This window comes from Prionailurus viverrinus, chromosome C2, assembly GCF_022837055.1.
Source record: "Prionailurus viverrinus isolate Anna chromosome C2, UM_Priviv_1.0, whole genome shotgun sequence".
Lineage (NCBI taxonomy): Eukaryota > Metazoa > Chordata > Mammalia > Carnivora > Felidae > Prionailurus > Prionailurus viverrinus.
The window spans coordinates 78,264,550-78,285,054 of NC_062569.1; the positions used below are offsets into that span (position 1 = coordinate 78,264,550).

The 20,505-nt window shown below is 41.3% G+C and overlaps 1 protein-coding gene across 8 annotated transcripts in view; it reads right to left on the reverse strand.

The window, feature by feature from the left end:
• The window catches only part of TBCCD1 (TBCC domain containing 1), a 47,373-nt gene that overhangs the window by 19,316 nt on the left and 7,552 nt on the right, over positions 1 to 20,505 (reverse strand). For 2 of the 8 annotated variants that reach the window (XR_007155597.1, XR_007155596.1), the window contains exons 1-7: positions 15,741 to 16,218; positions 14,859 to 15,237; positions 11,151 to 11,306; positions 6,797 to 7,163; positions 4,519 to 4,705; positions 3,615 to 4,112; positions 2,404 to 2,554 (exon numbers count right to left, since the gene is read on the reverse strand). Coding sequence is in view for 6 of the 8 variants with exons in the window: in XM_047874951.1 (XP_047730907.1) it covers positions 2,425 to 2,554; positions 3,615 to 4,112; positions 4,519 to 4,705; positions 6,797 to 7,163; positions 11,151 to 11,306; positions 14,859 to 15,237; positions 15,741 to 15,748 (1,725 nt within the window). In the remaining 2 variants the exon portion in view is untranslated. Of the gene's footprint in view, positions 1 to 4; positions 2,252 to 2,403; positions 2,555 to 3,614; positions 4,113 to 4,518; positions 4,706 to 6,796; positions 7,164 to 11,150; positions 11,307 to 14,858; positions 15,238 to 15,740; positions 16,219 to 17,712; positions 17,776 to 19,954; positions 20,282 to 20,505 lie in introns of those variants that run through there. The other 6 variants (XM_047874953.1, XM_047874955.1, XM_047874954.1 and 3 more) reach the window with 6 other exon arrangements.

Sequence of the window (20,505 nt, forward strand, 5' to 3'; positions counted from 1 at the left end):
GAAGATAACAAAAGAAAAATATTAATAACTTAATTTTCTGTTGCCTTTGTGCACATAAGAAAAAACTTGCATTTATAAAATCATATAAATCAAGGTCAGATGACAGTTTAGAGTGATAAGATACATAAGGTTTAAGGTTAATTATATTCTTCTGAGGGTCATATTAGTTCCTAATAGAAAAGACAATCATATACAAACATGAAAAAGTGGCTGTCTATAGGGATTAGTCTAAACTAAGATTTACCTTCTTCTTTCCAAAGGAAATGGGAATTTTATCAGATTTCCAATTCTTAATCTCAGCATTTATTAAATACTATAAAATTCTTTTTTTATAAAAAGTAATACTTCAAAATGCAAACAACATATAGACAATAAAGAGTAAGTTTTTGCAGTTTTGGAAAACAGTTCAGCAGTTCCTAAAAAGGTTAACCTATGACCTTGCAATTCTACTCCTAGGTATGTACCAGAGAACCGAAAACACACATGCACAAAAACACTTGTGCACAAAAGGAACATAGCACTATTCACAATAAACTTGAAAACAATTGAGAAGGGAAATGCCTCAAATCTCAGATCGAATGATGAACATAGACCTCACTGTGTTTATCTAGACACTGGAATATTATCCAGCCACAAAAAGGAATGACCTACTGACACATCCTACAACACAGATGACCCTAAGATCACGATGTTAAGTGAGAGATGCCAGGCACAGAGGTCACACGTTGTAGGATTCCATTTACAGGATATGTCCAGAGTTGACAAATCAAGAGACAAAAAGTAGCTTACTAGTTGCCAGGGACTGGAGAAGAGAGAAGATACTGGAGGTGGAGGAATAAGGAGTGCCTGTTAACGTGTACGGGGTCTATATTCACGGTGATGAAAATGTTCTGGATGAAAGTTGCACAAACTTGTGACTGTATTAATAAAAGCCACTGAATCCTTTACTTTAAAAAGGTGAATTTCACGGTATGTGAATTCTATATGAAAAAAAATTAAGAATGTTTTCTCTCACCCTAGACGTCTAGCCTTGTTCCTCAAAGACAACACTTTCAGTAATTTCTTTAAACCCTTTCAGAAGTTTTTAAGGCACGTAATTAGCACATAACCATGTGTGATAATCCCTTTCTTTTTTGAAAACACACAAGGCAATATTTTACTCCTCCTCTTCTGCCTTCACCGCTCCAACCCCCCAGTTTAGAGATGATTCAGTATCAGCACCCACAGATATACCTTATTCTTTTTCTTTTTTTCCTTAAGTAAGTGCCATGCCCAGCTTGGGGCTCAATGTGGGTCTTGAACTCACGACCCTGAGATCAAGACCTGAGCTGAGATCAAGAGTCGGACACTTAACTGACTGAGCCACCCAGGTGCCCTATACCTCATTCTTTTTAAAGATGCATTCTAGAGCATGGATGAACCAATTCATTAGGCACCGGCCCTCTACTGGAAAGCATCTGGGTTGTTTTCTAGTCTGCAGCTATTTCAAACAATGCTGTAATGAACTTATTTTTAAAAAAGATCTTTACATAAATGAATGTATCTGTAAGATAAATTCTAATCAGTGAAATTGTTAAATTGGCAAATTCTAAGAAGTGAACTTGCCAAGTCAGAGATTGTGCACATTTAGAATTTTTATTTTGTCAAACTATCCCCCCAAAAGTTTGCACAAATGTCCACGTTTTCCAGTGGTAAATGAAATGTCTTTCTAGTGTTGTATACCACCTTTGGATCCTTGTCAATCCAATAGAGGAAAAAACGTCTCTTAAATTACTTATAAGTGAAAGTGAGTATCTTTGTGTTTGTATTTTTCTGTGCACTATTTATTGACATCTTCCGTCTGTTTTTCTGTTATTAGTCTTTAAAAATACTTCAAAATAGAGAAAAGCAAACTAATCTCTATTTTAAAAAGAGTATTTTATATTTGGATTAAATTCAGTTCTGGTAAGTTTGTCTGTATCCACGCTCCTTCAGTATTCAAATCTTCATTTGGATTAATTCTGGTAATTTATTAATGTTCATAGGTGCCACTAACAAAAATTCGCTGACTTAATTGATTTGTGTGTAGGGTGATGGGAAAGATGAAAGATGTGTTAGAAAGGTGAAAGAAAACAAAAGCTATGAGTGGGGAAAGTAGTATCTTTGGAAGTACAACCTGTATTGGGCAAGAAGCAAAAAGAGTAAAACTTGCCCATTATATTTGCCCAGGATTCCATAGGCTCCACTTGGAATTTTTTGGTTGGTCTTCTCACTGTAAAATGCAGTAAATATGGGTATGTCAAGTCTGTATATGCTGGTGGGAGTGATGGGGGAAAAGTGGCAGTGGCCAGTAACCTAATATTCTGTACAGTTTTTTTGGCATGCTTCTAAGATTTTCCCAAGATAATTTGTTCTAATGCCCACCAGTGTTTCCACGTAGGAGTCTTATCCTGCTGCTTGTTTGGAGCCTGCGGCAGGGGGCACCAGACTGTCCAGCTGTTGGCGATGTCCTGTATTAATCAGCCACTCATAAAACTTGTTCTCCACGAGTACCTGGAACTGCTTCCTCTGATCCCTAAAAGTGCCGTCAAGAGCAAAAATAATGTAAGAACGCTGGTTCACGTTCATTTTCCTCCAGGTGATTGTAAAACGCTTTAATGGGATAGACATTAAATTGTGTCTAGTTATCCAAATAACTGCTCTATTGAGTTCTGTACATTGGAGCACTACCACCACCAAAAAAAAAAAAAAAAAAAAAAAAAAATATATATATATATATATATTGGTCAGATACAATACAGTATATATAAAAGCATTCTGCACACTCCTCAGCTTCTATCCAAATGGTGCTCATTCTTCCAGATCCAACACAAATTCTTACTTCTTCCATAAATCTTCCCTGACTACCCATGCCATGTTTTTTGAAACTCTGTTAACCATACAGTGTGTCCCTGGCTTCCAGAGTTCAAAGACTAGTACCTTGAAATAAAATTTTGTGGTGAACATAATAAACCATAATCATCTACTATCACAGCATGTAATTTAAAAATAAGATATTTTAGCGCCCCAGGTTTAGGATGGTTATAATTCCAGAATAAAAGACAACATTTTAAATGGACGAAATTTAGCTTTGTTTTAAAACACTATACTTATCTTTCACATTTTACGGCAGATTAGGGAAAACTTTGACCAAAACTAGCATCAGTCCTTGGAGCAGCATTAGGAATCCACCCCTAGAGAGTCGGTCTGTGGTGGATGCCAGGAAATCTGATTTCTAGCAAGCCCCTTGGATGACCTTAACACACAGCCAAGGTTGAGAACCACCGATAGAGTGTAGAGAAGTAAATTAAAGACTAAGCCGATTCATTCAAGTATTGGATTATGTGGCATAGTCTATACATGACCTTTCATTTATAGAGTCCTTTATCTGTCAACAAACTTAAGCTTCTGAAAAGAAGCGAGTCTAATTCTTGGGCCTTTAAGTGCTCCCATCTCCCAACCAAACAGCCTGGAATAGGGACCTTAAAAGACACACTCTGTCTTTCTGATTACTTTACCATGGCTGTAAACATGTACAGATTAATTTTCCCGTGGAACTTTATATAAGGCAAATTCTTCCTCTAGAAAACACTTACTTTGTCAAACGAGCCTCCTTCACAGTTTTCTGCCAGATTTGTATCTTCTGCTCTCTTTGACGCAGTGCTTTCTGATATGCATACGGAAGCCCCCCAGGTATCTCTGTCGTATCCCCTTCCATTTCAAAGGGGATAATAAATACATAGAATTCACAAGGTGGTAAGAGTCGGAAGACACTTGTGTCACTGCTCTCTCTGCACACAATCATTGGATTATCCCAATAGTTAGGCACTGTAGCAAGGCCGGTCCTGGCCATGTGATCCTCCAGCATTGGATAATGGGTGTGAAAAGGGGCCAAAGTTACTGTCTGGTTTCCAGAGAGAATAAGTGGGCGTGTAGGCGTCAGAATGTGAAAGACGCAACCTGCTGTGGAAGAGATGGACAAACGGTGGCAGGCAGCAATGACTTTAATGTTGTCACAGCTGTGGAGGTGAAGAGCAGTCTGTACGGGGCCCAAGACAAATGTGCTATTCCTGCACTTCTCAATGGTCACAGATCTGTAATGTGAAAAAAATCAGGTGAACTCCCCAGTGAGAATAAGTGAATATTGTGCTACAAAACTATTCTCTGATAGCAAAATCAGAGGACTAGGACGATCAGTCCTAGTCCAAAGAAAATGTCAGAATATGGGGCGCCTGGGTGGCGCAGTCGGTTAAGCGTCCGACTTCAGCCAGGTCACGATCTCGCGGTTCGTGAGTTCGAGCCCCGCGTCAGGCTCTGGGCTGATGGCTCAGAGCCTGGAGCCTGTTTCCGATTCTGTGTCTCCCTCTCTCTCTGCCCCTGCCCCGTTCATGCTCTGTCTCTCTCTGTCCCAAAAATAAATAAACGTTGAAAAAAAAAAAATTTAAAAAAAAAAAAAAAGAAAATGTCAGAATATCAGAACACTGTGGAGGCTGTGCTTACCGTAAGGGAGACAGCAGATATATAAAAGATTCGTTGCAACGATGAATCTTTACGTGTGCCCCCACCAGAGTATCTGAGCTCTTGGCCAAGGTCTGCTTGTAAACCTGGCTCATCACCACCATGCGGTGCATCCTAGGGGCCACATGAGTATTACAAGCAATCTTAGCTCTTTTGGTCGTCCCTTCAACTATGTAAGAAAAATATAAACAAATGAGATAGTTTCAAGTCAAAGAAAACAACCATATGAGGTTACATATGTCTACGTGTGTATACGGGTCTAAAATTAGATACATACAAGGTTTGGGAAAATGTTAGATCTGGGCTTTGGGTAGGGAGGTGTTTGCTATACTGTTCTCTGTGTTTCTCAGTACGTTTGCGATATTTCATAATTTTTTGTCATAAAATTTTTTGAAACCTATAATCCATTCAAGATTGCCTACAGATCTAAGGTTTGTTTCATGTGTAACCATTCAAGTAATACACCTAAGTTCATATGGCCAGAAAGTGACAGAACTGGCCTGACTCAAATAACTCAAATATCTTCTCCAAGTTGACTCAATTTATCATCCCAGTCCTGAAATAATCTCTTTAAATTGCCATAATACTAATTTCAATCCCCTCCTCAGCTACTTACCACAGTATTCCATGAATTCTATTTGGATTCAGGTCTTTAATCCCTAGATCATTAGTGACTGAGAGCATATTTTCCTTTCACACACAGTGCCTCACACACACGGACACTTAAAACATCTGTGCAGGGGTTACCCTCCTAACACAGTCTCGCCATCGTGTGACTGGCTTCTCAGACTGTGCTTCCCTGCAAGCCATCAGGATACCCTTGTAGATAAATGAACACTGGCCAAATAGGAAGAGGTCACAGAAGTATGTGATTCTTCTTTTTTAAAAACAAAACAGGGGCGCCTGGGTGGCGGAGTCGGTTAAGCGTCCGACTTCGGCCAGGTCACGATCTCGCGGTCCGTGGGTTCGAGCCCCGCGTCAGGCTCTGGGCTGATGGCTCGGAGCCTGGAGCCTGTTTCCAATTCTGTGTCTCCCTCTCTCTCTGCCCCTCCCCCGTTCATGCTCTGTCTCTCTCTCTGTCCCAAAAATAAATAAACGTTGAAAAAAAAAATTTAAAAACAAAACAAAAAAACAACTTACTGCTTCCTTTTATTAAATAAGTAACACATGGTTATTGTAGAAAAAATTTAAATAGTGGCAAAAGAAGATAAAAATTATTTGTGATCCTGTTATCCACCACCATTAACATTTCGGTATAATCCTAAGAGATTAGATATCCTCTTTTTCCTACTAGTGACTACTGTTAACATCTAAACAACTGCTTGAGCCTATATTCTTTTATCAACACCAAAAATTTATGTAGTATGTCCTATATATTTATGGCACCCTCAGACATCTGAAAGTCTTTGACCTCCTCTAGAGCAATAGCTTGGTTAGACACGGAATTCTTGGGTCACAATCTTTTCACTCAAGATTCTGTATATGTTGCTCAATCGTTTTGTTTTTTGGCATTATAAAAATTTGATACAAAACTCTTTTTTAATTACATGGAGCCTATTTTTTCCTTTATCTCTGAAATTCAGAGATTGTGGGAGTATATTCTAGTTTTGGGGTTTTTTTTCATTAATTTTGCCTGCAATTTGCCTCAGTATAGGCACCTACTTCTTTTTAAACTTCCACCCGAGCCCCCTTCTCTTAAAACTTCTACCTGGGCCCGAAGTCATACGGCACCCGAACCTATCCTGGACTGTCAGGAATAGGTATTTGATGTGACCAAGGCCAGGATTTTCTTTACTGTAACTTGAGTTTTCCAATTTAGAAAAATCTAATCTGTTTGTGTCTGTGTGCCTAGATAGGACCTCATCTCTACACCAACTGTCTGACCCTGTAACCGTGGAAAGGCCAAATGCTGCTGTGGTGCATGGAAAACAGGAAAGCCTTAAGCAAAGGAGCATGTGAGAGGGCAAGGGAGAAAGAGTCTGAATAAAGAAGAGCAGAGAAAGAGAGGACTGACCCAAGTTGGAATTGCTGTTAACTGTAACCACAACGATCCAGAATCACAAATCAACTCTCTGACTCTTGCTGCCTTGACAGGAAAAAGTCATAGACAAAAGAGAAATGTTCCCTTTTCTTCTCTCTTAGAGTAGCAATATTTTTCAGGTCTTCTACAAAAGATGTAGGACTATTAATACACCAGAAAACACACACTTCCTTCACTTGTCATCCAATTTTTAATATAGATGAAAATACTGAAAAATACCTTGGTGAGCCCAAGCCAATTTCTTTCCAGACTTGAGGCAGGCAGATGTACCAAATGGATTCCCAGTCAAACAGGTTCTCAGCCAGGCTTCCAGCTTGTAGAAAGAAAAGGTCTTAGAGAGCCTTGAGAAGCCACTTTCTGCATGTAGTGGTTGCCACAGTGCAAGTTCATGAAGTGGATATATCTTCCTGGCTCCACTCACTGTACCTTCAATCAGAAAGCTGAGGGCCACAACAGCTTGTCGAGAGACGAGACTACTATGGGTCGAATGAAATGATGCAGTGAGTTGTTCTGGATCTAAAAGCAGCTCAAGGAGGTCTGACAGATGATCATAGACAAATGCTTGGTGACTGTAATCATTCCAGTTCTAAAAAATATCAAAATAAAGCACACTTAACAAAGAGATTCTACAAGACCTGAAAGTGTTGTATTTTAATTGTTTTTTATTTATATTTTGCCTCATCTCCTAAAAAGCATTTAAGGTAGCAATGTACACCTCATAAAGATTTTTTAAATATATGTGATAGGTATAAACAGATTCTCTGCCTTCTTTGGCTAATTCAAAAGTAATACTAACAGCTAATCCTTAGTGTGTGCCAACCAGTAAGTGTTATACAAACCTTAACATATTTAATCCTAGCAACAATCTTGCAAAAGATGCCATTACCATGCTCACTTTACAAATAAGGAAATGGAGATAGAGAAAGGTTAAGAATCTTACCCAGGGTCACAGAGCTGGTAAATACTCTAGGTTTCAGATCTAACATTCGATGAAGCACTGGGTTTCCTTTTTTTAATTTACTTTTATTTGTCATTTTGTCTATTTGAGAGAGACAGCAGGGGAAGCGGCAGAGGGAAAGAGGGAAAATCTTAGGCAGAATCTTAACCTTAAGAATCTTAATCTGACTCAGGGCTCAATCCCAGGACCTGAGATAATGACCTGAGCTGAAACCAAAAGTTGGATGCTAAACCAACCGAGCCACCCAGGGGTCCCATGTTGGGTTTCTCTACTTACCTTCTCATACTACAGGAGGAACTTCAAATACCACTGGATGAAACAATGCAACTGATCTTACAGTAGCTAGATTTAAGACAAGTTATAACTTTTGGAATAAGCTTGGAGTTGGCAGATGTCTCAGTGACTTGGCTCATTCATTTGACAGATATTTTGTGAATATCTCTTACGTGGTATGAGCAGTGTTAACTGATGAATTATGCAAATTGGCTACGACATAGTCTTGTCCTCAAGGAACTCAGAGTCTATGTAGTGAAAAAACAATATAAGCGAGCAACTATTACACAGTGAGATAAGACCTAGGGCAGAGATCTGTGAAGACATGCTAGGAGCATGAGAGGAACCAGGAACTCCCCTTGGGGAAAAGCAATCATTGTGGAGTGCTGTTCGAACAGATTCTTAATTAACGCAAACATATTTTTAAATAAGCCTTAGGCCTAGGGAACAGCATATGCAAAGACCCATAGGAATAAAATTACCTGCTGTGTTCAGAAAACTGGAAGTTCTGGGTGGGATTTAGGAAGCATGCTGGGAAGTGTCAGGTAAAGTTAAAACAGTAGGCAGGGACCAATCAGGAAAGGCCTGTAGGAAACCCTAATAAAACATCTGGGCTTTATTTTGTGTGCCAGGGACTTTAGGGCTATTTTCTAAATAGCTGTACCCTTTTTTATTTTTAATAAATTCTCATTTGGATACCAAAGAACATGTTAGGGGCACTTGGATGGCTCAACTGGTTAGGCATCTGACTCTTGGTTTTGGCTCAGGTCACGACCTCATGGTTTGTGAGTTCAGGCCCTGCATCAAGCTCTGTGCTGACAACACGGAGCCTGCTTGGGATTCTCTCTCTCCCTCTCTCTCTGCCCCTCCCCACTCGTGCCCATGCGTGTGCTCTCTTTCTCTCAAAATAAGTAAATAAATACTTAAAAAAAAAAAAAAAGTCAAAGCAGAGCTGTCACTCTTCATCTCTCTTATTGCATCCTCCTCACCCATCATAGGCCCTGAGGTGGCCCCATGGAGCACAAGATGAAAACGGCAGTGACAATGATAATTCATTGATGGCAGCTTTGGCAGGAGACAGATATAATCCTTCTGCATTTAGAAAGTCCAGTGTAGTGGGTGGGGTGCAGATTAAAAGCAGAGTGACCAGGTAGGATCTAATTATGGAAGTCAAGGTCCCCCCACCTCCAAAATGTTATTATGGTCTATGTAAGAGGAAGAGACAGAGTTTTATTTTATATATATATATATATATATATATATATATATATATATATATATATATATATTTAAAGATTTTATTTCTTAAGTAATCTCTATACCCAACATGGGGCTCAAACTCACAATCCTAACATCAAGAGTTGCATGCTCCACTGACTGAGCTAGCCAGGTCTTCTGAAAAGGGACAGACTTTTAGGGTTATTTTGGAGGCAGAATTGGGAAGACTTGACAAATAACTAGGTACAGGTGCTGAGAGAGTGAGCCTCAGAAGCTGGTGGTAACTTGAACTGGCATAGAGAATATACGTTAATTTAAGTAAAGGGAGATTTTACTGTAGGCACACGTGGTCATCTCCCAAACTGAAGTGTAGGTAGGCCTCATAAGAACTGGAACTGGAAGGCTACCTTAAACCTGGTTCTTTCTCAGAGGCCGATGTCTCTACATGTCTGTTCCATTCTACTCTTTTTCTCTGATTACCTCAGTTTCTAATCCCTCATAACTCCAGGGCACTCATGAACATGGTGGCTATTCTGGTACCAATATCACCTGAGCCACCAGCTCAAGCACCCCTCACAGACTGGTAACTTCTTCAGTTCCTGGGGCTACTGATGGGGCCAGGTCATCATTTCCAATCAGACCAATTTCACATACATACCTATGAATGGGTTACTCTAGTCAAGGGTCCATCTCTGGTCTAATCAGTTGTTGGGAAAGGTCATGCTATAGCACAAACTAAGTCACCATTTACTGGTGCTTACTATGAAACAAGTCTCATGCTATTATATTAGTGAATTCTCACAGCCATCCAGAAATGTGCAATATCATCCCCACTTATCGAACAGAAGCCAAGGCCTAGAAAAGTTAACTAACTTGCCTAAAATCATGTGATACCAAGTGGCAGAGCCAATTTGAATACAGACTACAGATGGTTCAAAACACCGTCTCTATACGGTACCCACTCAACAGGAAATACATGTGGAAAGAGCAGACAATTATTGGCCTTTCTAATACATCTGGACTTGCGCATTCTGAAATTAAGGTATAGATAGGGCATCTGCGTGAAGAGGGGAATCTAAAATGCAGACAAACTCAGGAGTCATTGAGATATATAAAGTCATGGGAAGAGAAGAATTATGTTTAAAGAATATGTCCAGTGTGAGGGGAAAAAAAAAAAAAAAAGAATATGTCTAGTGAGAAGACAAAATGGCCCCAGGCAGAATCCGGGGGGAAAAGCAGCCTGTCGGGGCCAGTGGGGGAAGCTCATGAAGAAGAGTGAGAAGGAAGAATTAAAAGCATGAACCAGGAGGGAATAGCATCATGGAATATAAGGGCAGCCAGATTTACTCAAAAAAGATTATAAAAGTACCAAATATCAGAGAGGTTTTTGTTGTTGTTTGCCTCAGAACAATTTGTGTGTGTGTGTGTGTGTGTGTGTGTGTGTGTGTGTGTGTGTGTGTGCGCGCGCGTGCACGCGCGCGCCTCAGAACATTTTTAAGGAACCTGCGCATGGCAGTAATACTGAGGTCTACATTTTCCTTAAAGTTCTTCAGAATACTTTTACATAAATGGGTAAAACCATTTCAGTTTTCCTTACAAAGACAGAAGAAATAACACAATTTCTAAAACTCACAACATGAGGCAGTTAAATTTAACTTCTAGGTCATCACACCATATAATATTACATAAGCATGCTAAGCTTAAGCATACTGAAGCACATCATTTAAACATATGAGAAGATATTTTTACAGAAGTTTTGTCAGTAGATCTCAACAGACTTTGCAAACTCTACATCTTTTCATTTATCCTATCTTAGTCAAATAAGTAGATTCAAATTCATTGACATTTGCAAAACTGAGAATTCTAATGAGAGTACAGTGAATAGTTTGCCCAAAAATCATGCAATTTTTGGGTCACCAAAGGAGCAGAAATCACCTATTTCGACTAAGACTGAAAATATTTATTTTGTTTGATAATAAGGAAAAGAAATGAAAAAAGCAAAACAAAACAAGCATGCCAGCAAATGACTGGCTTATATAAGTAATCCTAACACAATTTTTAATGAAGACAAATCATCTTCCTCACAAATTCCCTTTCAGAGGAGACCCAAAATTTAAACAGTACCTTATTATGGCAACTGGATTTTTCAGCCAAGTCAGGAGACTGAGATCTATTTCTGGGACTAGGCCACTCTTCTCCAATCAAAGATGTCCTCAGGGAAACCTTGTTTAACTGCTGTATATATAAGAAGAGCAGAAACTGTAGGGTGTCCACTGAAAGCTGTCCAAGAAGAAAAGAGATGATGAACACATGTCTTTAAACCACACCAGTCCAGGGACACCTGGATGGCTCATTTGGTTAAGTGTCTCTTTTTTTAATGTTTATTCATTTTTGAGAGAGAGAGAGCGCACATGTGCGCATGAGCAGAGGGAGGGGCAGAGAGAGAGGGAGACACAGAATCTGAAGCAGGCTTCAGGCTCTGAACTGTCAGCACAGAGCCTAATGTGGGACTCGAACCCATAAACCAGGAGATCATGACCTGAGTCGAAGTCGGACACTTAACTGACTGGGCCACCCAGGTGCCCCTAAGTGTCTGACTCTTGATTTTGGCTCAGGTCATGATCTCATGGTTCGTGAGATTGAGCTCCACGTGGGGCTCTGCACTGACAGATTCGCTCTCTCCCCACCCCCCCTTTCTCTCCCCCCCCCTCACAACCCCCCTCAAAATAAATGAATAAACTTAAAAAAAGAAAATCACATCAGTCCCTATTCTACAACTAAGTAGACATAGTAAAATAAATTCATAGTAAAATAAAAGAACAAAAATGTAGAAACTTGCTAGCATTTGATATGTAGGTCTCTGATACCCAGGAGTTCCTAAAATCAATTAAACTGAAGTCACCTACCTTCTTGGAAAGCTATGTAGCATCTTTGGCTGTAGACATTCTCTCCCAAAATTGATGAAGTGGATAAGATGAAGTACATACTTTTAAGAAGTATATTATTTCAAAAGTTTAAAATTACAATTAAAAAAAAGGAAACACTTTAGTCATTTGAATAAATTAATGGAAGAAAGAAGAAGGAAATTTCACCAAAATTTGGAGGTTGGTCTAACCTAAGACTCACAGACTTATCAACAAAATTTAGAGTATCAATGCAACACTTGAAATTGTATGTAATTTTTTGGTGTATGTACATTTTATAGGGGGGTAGGACTCATGTTTTCATCAAGTTCTTCAAAGAGTGTGTGACTTAAAAAAATATCACTGGTCTGATAGAGGTTTATAAATCATTTCGTATTTGAAAAAGGGTCTGGTTTGAAGCTCAGGACTTGAAGTTCATGATTATCCTCAGATATCCATTCCCACGCACATACAGGAGGCACACAAAAGTAACACATCTAGTACTATAGCTATAGTATAGCTGAAAATCACTCTACCTAAGAACTTAAAAATACAGAATCTCAGGATCACCTAGACCTACTCAGTCAACTGTCAATGGAACCCCATGAATCTACCCATTAAACGTTTACTTTCTTAATCAAATTTTTTGAGATAACTGTAGATTTGAGATTACATGCAGTTGTAAGGATAGAGAGACCCCGTGTACACTGTATTCAGTTCCCCATCTTGCAAAGCTGTAATACAGTAGCACTACCAGGGGACGGACGTTGGTGCAGCCAAGTTACAGAACATTTCCATCAACACAAGGATCTTGCATGTTGCCCTTTTATAGCCACACTCACTCCCTACTTCCCCCTCCCACACCCACCCCTTCCTTAATCCCTGACAATCACTTATCTGTTCTCTATTTTTGTCATTTCAAGAATGTTATATAAATATAATATGTAACCTTTTGGGACTGGCGTTTTTATGCTCAGCAAAATTCCTTGATTTTCTACATACGTCCATTGAATAATTATACGTTATCATTATTCCTTCATATACCTTCCTATTCAAGAGACTATAAGATCCTTGCCTTTTTCATTTTTCTATTCCTAGTAATTACCATAGCACATAGCACATAACAAGCACTCAAAAAATGTGGAGCTTCTTGAAGGTTTCATTCATCTCTGTATCCAGCATCCACTACTGTACCTCACACACAGTAGACACTCGATAAATGTTTAATTAACGAATAACTATACTGTTCTTTATCTCTTGGTTGCTTGCAACACTTTCTTTCAATTTCCAAAACCCTGTTTAGATATTACCACATGTGGCAGAGAGTGACTAGTACTAACTAAATATACCTTTGCTTTTCTTCCTGGGCACACGACTACATAGTATTTCCCAGCCTCTCTTGAAGTTAGACATGGTATAACCGAGTTATAGTCAATGGAATGTGGGTGGATTGACATACACTATTGACTCTCCCAAAAGAAATGGCAGTAAAAGACTCCGAGACCCTAGTGGACATGGCTGGGAAAAATTGTATCATGCCTGCAATTATTCATTTCCATCCTCCGGGAGGCTTTTGGGTCTGATACATGGCCATAGGAGTTCTTTACCTCCTGTGAGGTAGTTTATCTCCCCAACTTCCTGATTTTAGACATGGACATAAGACAAAGCTTTAGCCAATGGAATGAAAGTCATTGCAGTCTATGTCACATCAGAGCCAAAGTTTTAAGAGGCATTGTGAGCTTTCTCCTGCTCTGCTGCTCTTCCCTTCTGTCCTAAGAATAGGCATGACCAACACAGAACATGTTTCTTCAGCCTGGGTCCCCAAATGAGGAGACACATAGAGCCAAGCCGTCACCTGGAAGAGAGGCCTAGCTAAAGTGCAAGCTGCACATAGAATAAGCAAGAAACAAACCTTTGTTACCATAAGCCACTGGAATTTCATTTTTGTTTGTTTTTAACTGCAGCAAAGCTAATACAATTGTGGTTCCAAAAGACAGATGACTAGATCCCTGAGTTATTGCTTGGACAACAGCCGCCTAGAGATCCATCCAACCGGATGCCCTGTGGTATACTGCTGCTTGAAGGAGAAATAAACCGTTAACTGTGCCAAGCCACAGAAATGCCAGGATTGCTTATTACTGTAATGAGCCTACTCTGATTAATATACTTTCTCTGTGAAGTCTTTCCTGATCACCGGAACTAATCACTCTCTTCCCTATTCTATTTCTGCCCTTTACGTTACACTTTTACTAGTGTACATTCTACACTATCAAATAGCACTTTTTCACACACCAACCTCCCCTACTACACTATGAGCTCCATGAGGGCAGAGATGCTATTCCAATCATCTCTAAATCCCAGCACATAGCAGATGCTTACTTAAAAACAGTCGGGTGCCCTGACTGTAATGTATCAGTGGTTCATAAGCACTGACTCACCTTAAAATATTTTTAACTTTCTTTGAGAGAGATAGGGCATGCACGTGTTCAAGTCAGGGAGGGGCCGAGAGAGAGGGAGGGAGAGAGAATCCCAAGCAGGCTCCACACTGTCAGCGTGAGCCCAGTGCAGGGTCCGATCTCACAAACCATGAGATCATGACCTGAGCGGGAATCAAGAGGCGGATGCTTAACGGACTGAGCCACCCAGGTGCCCCTCACCTTAAAATATTTTTAAAGTCAATGAAAGTATTTGCTTCTTTCATTTGCTGTGTTCTTGTAATGTTTTGGAAGTAGGTGAATAGGGATTGCTAAGTAAGAGCTAATTCATTAAATACCACCCAACTGGAACTGTTTAAAAAAAAAAAAAAGGCACTTTGGGATCACAATGATCATTCACCTAAAACCACACACTGCACAGCTAGTACAAAACTTACAAATAGTTTCTTTCTCAAAACAATGAAACACACATACACACACATATACATCTATACCTGATTTCTTTGCTTTTCGACTTCATCCTCAGACATGCAGTTGGACAGAAGCTCGGACCATTCCAGGCGCTCTTCTGGTGTCTTCACTGCAAGACTATCAAATATTTCAAAGTAAAGCCACGCCAGATCCTTGGCCAACTGCAGCTTCCCACATGCAATGTGCCTCCACGTAGACCAGTACAGGCGTGGGTAAGCCCCCTCTGTGGCCCGGGTTCGCACATAGGTGGATATCTTCCTGAGATAGTGAAGACTGAACTTGGATGGAGGGGGGACTTGCAAGGCACCCACTATAAAGGGTTCTGCTTTCACCCAGAGGAGAACTCCGGACTGATCCATATTATCTCTAAGGACATCTGTGTGAAAAGACTTCTTGGCATACCTACGAAACAAAAGTTTTTTCACAAACCGATTTGAACAAAACTCATTTATGCATTTTCTTTTGATTTTTTGTTCTGTTTCACTTACACGGCTTCTTTAAGGTGACCCCTCCCTTAACTACTTTAAGATGTACTAGGTCAGTTTAAAAAGCAGATCTAGTTCATCAACCAAGAGCAGAATTCTTGGTCAGACCTCACTCCAACCCATTTGAACAAGAAACATTTTGTGATGAAACAGAATTATCTTCCTTGAATTGTTTGAAGTGGTTGTTTTAGGAAGAGTGTAGATGCATGAAGTATGAGTTCCTGCTCAGGAAAGGAAGAAATGAGTCATCTCTTCACAGGACATCTTTGCCTGCCCTGAGGGGGAATGGTAGTCAAAATAAGGGGGATAAAACTTCCAAGTCAAATCACTTACACATAGAGGATGGTAGGTTAAAACTCTGGATGTTAACTGACATATAGTTCAATATGAAGCACTAACACGAGGCAGATGGATACTCACACGAGCATAGGCTGCAAAAATAGATCATCTTTATTCTCTGTAACAGTGAACCCGTTCTGGCATATTCTTTGTGCTTAGCTCAGGTGCAGTGCTTTTAGATTTTGCTTGTTGGTTCTTGGTTTTAACAACAATATACAATTTTTATGGGATAGTTCTAGCTAAAAACAGAAGGGGAAGAAATCATCCACTGTCCCACCATCAAAGGGAAACTAGTTAACATACTCTTGTGTTTCCTTTCTATCTCTTTTTCTACACAGACGGGAGGTTAGTTTTTGAATTTTCAAATGTGCGATAATACCATATATACAATTCTGTGATTTTAAAAGTTCATAGCACTGTAAATAAATGTACCCGCATGTATTCACCTGTTCTCCTATTTTCAGACATTACGTAGGTTTAAAAGTTTTCACAAAAACAAGGCACGCAAAATACTGATCATTGTTGAAGCGGGGTGATGAGCACACGGGGGTTTATTTACCTATTCTACTTTTGTGTATGTTAAAATTTTCCACTATAAAAAAAAGCTTAAATGTAGGTGAAGGGTGAAAGGGATTAAGAAGTACAAAATTCCAGTTATAAAATAAGTCACGAGGATAAAAAGTACAGCATGGGGAATCTAGTCAATAATACTGTACTAACTTTGGTGACAGATGACACCCACACTTGTGGTATTTTTGTAATGTATATAGTTGTCAAATCACTACGTTGTACGACTGAAACTAATACAATGTGTATCAACTATACGTCAATTAAAATAATGAAGAGTTTAAATGTTATAATTAATGCTATATTACTATCTTTCTGTGTATTTTCTGCACTATGATTATTTCTGGGAAATTTTTCAGATGTGCATTTGTGAAATGAAGTAAATGACATTTCTAAAGCTCCAGATACATATTCCCATTGCTTTCCAAGATGACTGTATCAAACTGTATCATCACTTGACCAAGGGGTACCACTTGACCATTGAGCAATCCTCAGCATTAAAAATATCACTTTAAAAAACCTTCCTTATACGACTGGTGGAAAATGTTTTATTGCCATAATTGTATTTTGCCTTTCATTCCAAAAAAGGCATGTGTCTTTGGGGAATTATCTGCTCCAAAAATAACTGACATCAGTCGAATGCTTAATACCTGCGAGGTAGCACGCTAAATATTTTTCATTTTCACCTCCTTCCGTTCTCTCAACCATCTGGAGATAATATGATTGTCCCCATTCTCAGATGAGAACACTGAGGCTTAGAGAAGTCAAGGGACTTACTCACACTCTTAAGTTGGCACTGTTCTGGATCAGAATTCAAGTCTGTCTGACTTGAGAACCGTGTTATTCACAAATGTACTTTAGGAACCCAGTTTGGGAAGAATCTCCGAAAACGGGACTGGATCCAGGAGAGGATTACCAGAATGAGTGGCCTTAGATGTGAGGCCACAAAGGGCCAGGTAAAGGAATGTGGGAGCATGAACCCGAAAGAAGGGTGTGAGAGGCTAAACGACAGCTGGCTTCATACAAGGGAATGGCTTAGCGTTGTTCTGAGTAAAAGAGATCGGAGTTAACGTGAGAAAGATCTCAGTTCGCCCCAAAACGGAAAGCGACTGCTCTGTGAGATACTGAACTCCTGTTCCTGACGTGTGCGACCAAACGCCAGGGTACGAACTCTCCATTTAACTGCGAGACTCCAGACGGCTAAATTCGTAAACAAACAAGGGCTCTGTGGCTCTCAAGAGCAGCCCCGGGGAGGGCTGGGGTTGGGTTTTTCAGGCGGGGACAGCGGCCTGAGACCACAGAGGTCCTCTGGGGGCTTCGCCGACACCTCCGATGTTGTCCGGGTTCGGGGCCGCACCAGCTCCCCGGCCGGACTCTGGGAACCGGGATGGCCCAGCCGACAGGCCCCGTGGCGGGCCCGAAACCCGGCCATCTCCAGGGCGGCCTCCCCACCCTCCCTCCCTGGCGCCGGCCCGCGCGCAGTTACCTGCGAAGGCACGGCCGCTCCGCCGCACCCTCCGCGTGCCGCCGCGCCCCGCTCACCCGGCCCAGCCCCTCGCCCGCCGCCTCCTCCACTGCGCAGGCGCCAGGCCTCGCACCACAGAGAACCGGAGGCCCACGCAGCTAGAGCGGCCGCCAGGTTCTCCCGCGGACTGAGAAAAACTCGGCTGAGGCCGAGAGTCCCCGGTGCTGGGACCTGGAGCCAGGCCTGGCCGCTTTCTGGTGCCGCGCCTCCCCACGCAGGGAAGTAGCAAGTTTTTTTATTGCTCCACCCAACCAAGGTCAGCCAGTAGCTGCTGGTAAGGTCAGCACGCTTTGATCAGTAATATAACAATGACAGTTTACGTTTGTAGTGTTTACTAGGGGCCGGCAATGTGTAAAGCACGTTTATGTGCTATTATCTCAGTCTTCCCAAGAGCCCTTCAAGTTAAGTACACTTGACTTACTGAGAAGTAAACTAGAGGTAAAAGAGGTCAAAGTAATAGACCCCTAAGGTCACACAGCAAGAGAGCTCCCAGGATAGAAACCCAGGCCCTCTGAAGCAACCCCCCAGGATTAGCTCCTTAATTTTGTTAGCTGTCCTGCCACGTTAGGGCCTTCACGAAGCTTTTTTGGATTCCACCCTACAGAAGACATCACTCCTTCCTCGAAGCCTCCCCGTAATGATTTTTAGCCATTTCCTGGTTTCTTAGTTCGTTTAGGGCCTCTATAGGTGTGGGAGATACAAAAGTAAATAAGGCGATAAAATGCAATTTAGTTTCTCTTTGATGTGGCATCCCCTATTAGGCGTTTTCCTGAAAGCAGTAACCTTATCTTCCTCTTCCCTCTATGAGCCAGGAGACAGGGTCTTTGGATTCAAACAGATCTGGGTGCGAATTCAAGCTGCACCACTACCTTGAACAGATTCTGTCACCTCTTATGCCTTTGTTCCAACAGCAATGATTATTGAGCACAACTGTGTGTCTGGCACAGTGCTAGGCACTAGGACCACAGCAGTGAACAAAATAGATAAGATCCTTTTTTGGAGTGTATATTTTAATAGGAAGAATAGATAATATGTATTAAGGAAAAAATTGGACAATTTCAGATATTAATAAGCGCTATGAATTTGGAGGGGGAGGTAGGGGGGGTCAATGCTGAATTTGAGCTGAGGACTGAAGAATAAGCCATCATATGAAAATCGCAGTCGAAGCAACTTTTACTCTGTGGCAGGCTTCATTCTAAGGTGCTGTTCTATTCAGGTGTGAACAAAACAGTCCAGGTTCATGCTGTCTTGAAACTGGCATCCAGTTGTGTGAGTGTGGGGGATAGGGATGGAAAAAAATAGGATGGTGTATGAGTAAGGGACTCAGTAGGGGCTGTTTTTGATTGGTTGGTCAAGGAAGTCTTCTCTGAAGTAGTGACATTCCAACAGATTTGAGTGGAAAAAGGAGTCACCCATGTTAAGAACTAAGGGAAGAGTGCTTCAGTCAGAGAGAAAAGCTAGAACAAAGGCCTTAGGGAGGAATAAGTTTGGTGTATTTAAAAAAGAAAAAAACCAGTTTTGCTGGAACATGGTAAGGAGTATACTAGGTGCAGGTACAGATCATCTTAAGCTTTAAAAATTCTTTTTCCAGCTTTCTTGTGACACATACAGAGTTTTACAAGCTATCATAAAGAGTTGGGGTTTTATTTTAAATGCAGTGAAAAGCCATTCGGGGCTTTTGAGCAGGGTAACGACAGGATCTGATATGTTTGTAAAATATCATGGGGATGGGGGTCAGGAGTGAACACGAGATACTAAAATATTAAGAGTGGAGGCAGGAAAACCACTTAGGAGGCCTTGCCAAGTGAGAGATGATGTGACTTGGCCCTGAGAGGTAGTGGAGATGTACAGGAGCAGAAAAGATTCAGGATACAGTTTCAAGGCAAAGATTTGGATAGGGGACACAAGGGGAGGAATCAAGGTAGACACCTACAATTTTGTCGTGAACAAGTAGGTGGTGGTGCAATTAATCAGATGAACAAAAGCAGGTGGGGCGAATCAAAGAGTTCTCATAAGTGTGATGATAGTTATTCGTTGCGTGTTTACTGTGCAAGACGCTGTGCTAGACGGTTTACAGCTTTTCTCCCTTTAAAGTTTCACAACATTGCCAGTAAAATGTTTTGCCTCAGGTTTATAAAAATAAAGCTTAGGCTAGACGGGGGGGGGGGGGGGGGGGGGTTGTTGGGAGGGGGGATGTTCTCACCGCTAAGAAGTGGTGGAAGCCGAATCCGAACCTAAGTATGTCTGCCTCCATAGCCTCTTCTCCGAGAAACCCAGGCAATTTTCTTCCGGGATTGTTCGAAGAGGGTAAATAAGTTCTCCTAAGCAATTCGTCCGCCCTACGTTTGGCGTAGAGTAATTGTCTCCGCCCATTCCTCCAAAGTCCCTCTGCTCCCGCATCCAGCTCAAAGCTGTACATGAATGAAATTCCGAGACTTGTAACCGAGGTAAACCCTCCCTCCCACAATTGGTCAGTGCTGCAGGAGGGACTTCGTGATTGGTGGAGAGTCCGAGGAGGCGGGCGGGGGGAATTCCTATACCTCGGGTGCCCTCGCTTGGCATCGTTTCGCCCCGACCTCCTTTTTACGTAGATTTCTACGACTCGCCGCTACCGGGCCTGAGCGGATTCCTGCGGCGGCGCGATCCTCTGACGTTTTCTCCTCTAATAGGCCCTGAGCTGCGGCTGCAATTCGGAAGCCTAACTGGCCGCCCGCGCCTCCTCGGAGGTGAAGTGTACTGCGCTGATTGGCTGCG